The following is a 4,208-nucleotide window of genomic DNA, read 5'->3' as shown; positions in this document are numbered from 1 at the left end:
TGTTTTTAATTGCAATAAAAAAAACTCATATAGTTAGAATTATCTAACTCACTTAAATGCCCTTACACTGTGCAGTGAGTAGTGAACAAAAATAAAATGTACATAATAATTCAATATAATATGATCTCAGTAAATAAAAAGTTATTTGTAAGCAGGAAAGTTATGAACATCAGGAGGTATGAGAAAACCAGTGTAACCTAAAATTGTTACTTGTAAGTTGTCAATACAATGAGAGGTTTGTTACAACAATAACTGCAACAGTATTGTAATTATGTTACATTGATTTTATTTATGAGATTCAATTTGTACTACCTTAGATAACGGTAAACAAAACGTGTATGGCATTTATTAATCTTAAATAATTTCATTATTTACTGTAATAGGCTGTTCTTTGCCCAGGCTGAGATTTCTGTTGACTTATTTCCTCACACAAGACTTTTATTTTGTATTGGGAACAACCGGAAACTAGTGAATAGCGGAGATTCTTTACAGTACAGCAGAAGCGATGGCTGAAATATTGCTTTATCTCTCTAGCGTCAGTATAACAGTGACACACGGTATGGACGTTGAGAAGGTAATTTAATAACTTGGCTCAAATAATAACGTTACACTAATAATGAAAATGTATGATAGTCCATAAAAACAATGAATTAAAAGAAACGTCTAATTAGTTGTAGGTTTTTATTATTTAGACAAAATAACCATCTAACGTTAGTACACGATTTCCTTTTTGCTTTTCTGTTGTGTTATGGTATTACAAAGTATTGTAATTATTTTTAACGATTTGGATACAAACTTATAAAACGCCCCCTGTTATTTAAAATTAATTATAATAATAACCTAATAATAATAATAACAATCGTTTCACATCAGATATTTAATAATAATATGGATTTATTCACAATAAAATGTTGGTTTATACATGTTTTAGGTTTAGACCCTTCTTATTAATTATTAACAGTAGTAAAAAGTGTGATGGGATGCCACAATTTAATTTCCAAAAACGAAATGGTCAGAAGTGCAAAAAGAATCTAAAAGTCTCCTTTGCCCTTACAGTGTTTAAAACAAATATCCTACATACATTTAATATGATTGTACAGTAGTTGTGTTTACAGTAAATTGGAGGAAACTATTGTTACCATGATTTTTCCTTATAATATGACTAACCACACAGATTATTAAATTATCCAATACAGATTGTGTGTGTGACTGTGAATAGAGCTCTGGGAACGAGAAAGAATATGAATGTGTGGAGCTTGGTGATCTGGAGAGAAAAGAGAAGAGCCCACGTCGAATTATTCATTTCTCCAGTGGAGAGACCATGGAAGAATACAGCACCGATGATGAGGAGGAAGCCAAAAAAGGGCATTCGAATAAAGACCTTTTGCCTTCCATAGATACAGTACGTGTGCATTTCAAGTGAAAGACTGAATAAACATATAGACATTTTGTGAATTAAGCGAAGAAAATAAAAAAATTGAAATGATTAGACAGTGGGAATGTGTTAAGCACTAAAATATATCACTTTATTTTTCAAGTCCAAGCTCACTTGGGGTCCATACGTCTGGTTGCAGATGTGGAGAGCAGCTACATCCACTGTCTCTGGTAAATCATGAATGATTCAAATAACAGCTTGTTTTTATGTATTAATCCCCATATAAAATATATATATTTCTTAAATTTGTATAATTTATATATTAATAAATGGCTTTATGTGTTAACATTGGTCTCATAGCAATAAGCACTAAAACGGTTGTCCTCAGGCCAATGTGAATGATGTTGAATGTTCACATTTACAAATCCAGTGTCTCAATCTTATTATTATTTCCGACTTTCTCATATTTAAGCATGTGACTACATGGGTGAGAGAATAGCATCACTTTTTGGCATCACTTCTGCGAAGTACCAGTATGCTATTGATGAGTACAGCAAGTCAAAGAGAGAGGTATGAAAGTATACTTATATTCATTTTATGTAAAAGACATACAGTACAGTATTGGTCAAACATTTTTTAAATATTGTTGATCAAAGAATGAGCAGGAAGAGGGTGATACTTATCTCTATGAAGAAGCAGAGCATCTGTTTCAAGAGCAGCACAACGAAGATGAAGATCTGAAGACCAACCAGCCGGAGATCAAGAGCACTCAAACAAACATTGAGCTGACTAATGAGCTGGACATTCAGCCTTCTTTAGTGCCCAGTACAGGCCACATACCTGCTCTTGTTACAAGCACTTAACTACAAGTATGTTGTATTTCTTGTGGATTTTAAAGTTACCTGTCCTTGAATGCACTTACTACTGGAAGTTAACCAGGCATAGATTTTTGTATGTGTATGTACCTTGTGGTTTCTGATGCCTTAATACTGATTTAAACTGATAATGGTGCTAACGTGTCGTGAAGTTGAGCCAATTCTACAGCCATGGACCAAAATGAAGTTTAGGATAACAGAATGCTACAACACTAAAATGTGTGCTTTTATTCACTATTTATTTATTTAATTTTTTTTATTAAAATCAGGCTGTATGTGTAATATGTGATCTAATTGTGTGTATTTTTAAGTGTTTTTGTTACTACAGTATGTCACGTTTAACATGAATAAACTACTATAATGTAACATTGTTCATCTGAATGAATTCTTGTGTTTTGTTTGGGTAGATGCTGTGCCTGTGTGCTCTCTCCCAACAGATACTGTTTTGTCTTTGGTAACAAGGGTCTCAATGTCTGTTGAGTACTGAAGACCAGTTGAGCATGAGCATGTCCTCAGCATAACCTGGGTTTTTCATTGAGACGGCAACATTTATTAGGCAATGTTACTAGAGAGCCCTTATGTAGTTATTATCTTGAGAAAGGAACTTTTAAAGCGGCTATACAAAATAAATTTATTATTATTATTATAATTACAGTACATAAAGGTATTTATTATTAATGCTTTATACAAAGAGATTACAAAATTAAAATTTAAAAAGGTGATTTATCCTAGGAGACTACAACACAATGTTCAACAAATATAGGAGATTTATTTTCTTTTAGGTATCCCTGTTTTGAATGGCAAAAGTTTTTTTAACAACTGTTTCTGTTTTATCATTTTAATATTTAAATTAGGAAATAGAAATAGTTTCGTTATAGAAGGCTACAGTGTACAACAGATGGAAAATGTCATTATGTAAAGAAAAGGTTTTTAAGGTTAAAGTTATCCCACCATCTTCAAACCTCCACATTTAATTGCTGGAAATCCCAATTGTGTATGGCAAGAGTACTTTTTTAAACAATGTTTCTAATTTTATTTAAAGTAACAACTAGAAAATATAAAAATAATTATTTACAAAAGAAAAGTCGGAATCCTCACAAGTAACATAAAGTGACCCAGCAGCAATGTGAAAGACTGAGAGCATGTCAGGATGAAAGCTATGATTAACAAAAAATAGGTGTGAAATCTTTATTGTTTGTTTTTTCACCAGTTTATAGTTTCCATTAAATGCAAATAAAAGTAAATTTAAAATAATATTTTTTTGTGGAATTTGGGAGAAATGTTGTCAGTTGTTTACAGACTTAATAAAATATTATCGTTTTACCGAAACAGATGTCTTTAGTACATTTAGAAAAACTGAAAAAATTGAATTTTAATTTATCCAGCGCTATATTAAAAGTTACAACTTTTAACCACCAGGGGGCGCTCGCCTAAAACTTTCCTGGCACCCTAAGAGCTTGTTGCCCATATAAAATTTTTGTAAAGCACGAATGACTAAGCAACATAAAAAATTATGGAAAAAATATTGAATATATATATATATATATATATATATATATATATATATATATATATATATGGGTGGCATAGTTGTAGTCAGAGTGTTTCTATTTTGAGCAAATTTAGAAAATGGAAAATATTTAGAACATAATCTGTTTTGCAGCGCTACTATGGAAGTGAATGGGGCTCATGATCGGTTTGGTTACAAAGATCCCTTCAAAATATCTTCTCCTCGTGTTCATCAGAACAAAGAAATGTATACAGGTTTGTAACAACATGAGAGTGAGTAAATGATGACAGAATTTTCATTTTGGTTGAACTATCCCTTTAATATTACTGCACTGCACACCTGTCTGCATTATATTTTTATGTCCTCTAGAGGGAGATCATATATCACAGATATGAGTAGTACCAAACTGACTGTAAAGTAAACACAAATGATCTGTCGTGTGTTAACC

The 4,208-nt window shown here is 31.7% G+C and overlaps 1 protein-coding gene across 1 annotated transcript; it reads left to right on the top strand.

Moving 5' to 3' along the window:
* Positions 1 to 440: 440 nt before the first annotated feature.
* LOC135738696 (protein FAM177A1) lies at positions 441 to 2,623 on the top strand. Its single transcript, XM_065256748.1, has 5 exons — positions 441 to 574; positions 1,220 to 1,402; positions 1,539 to 1,605; positions 1,848 to 1,945; positions 2,032 to 2,623. The coding sequence occupies exons 1-5, from the start codon at positions 506 to 508 to the stop codon at positions 2,236 to 2,238; spliced, it is 624 nt and encodes a 207-aa protein (XP_065112820.1). The 5' UTR covers positions 441 to 505; the 3' UTR covers positions 2,239 to 2,623.
* Positions 2,624 to 4,208: the final 1,585 nt, after the last annotated feature.

This window comes from Paramisgurnus dabryanus, chromosome 12 (assembly GCF_030506205.2).
Source record: "Paramisgurnus dabryanus chromosome 12, PD_genome_1.1, whole genome shotgun sequence".
Classification (NCBI taxonomy): Eukaryota; Metazoa; Chordata; class Actinopteri; order Cypriniformes; family Cobitidae; genus Paramisgurnus; species Paramisgurnus dabryanus.
Note: the sequence above shows the minus strand (reverse complement) of the source record. Positions and strands in the feature narration are given on the sequence as shown.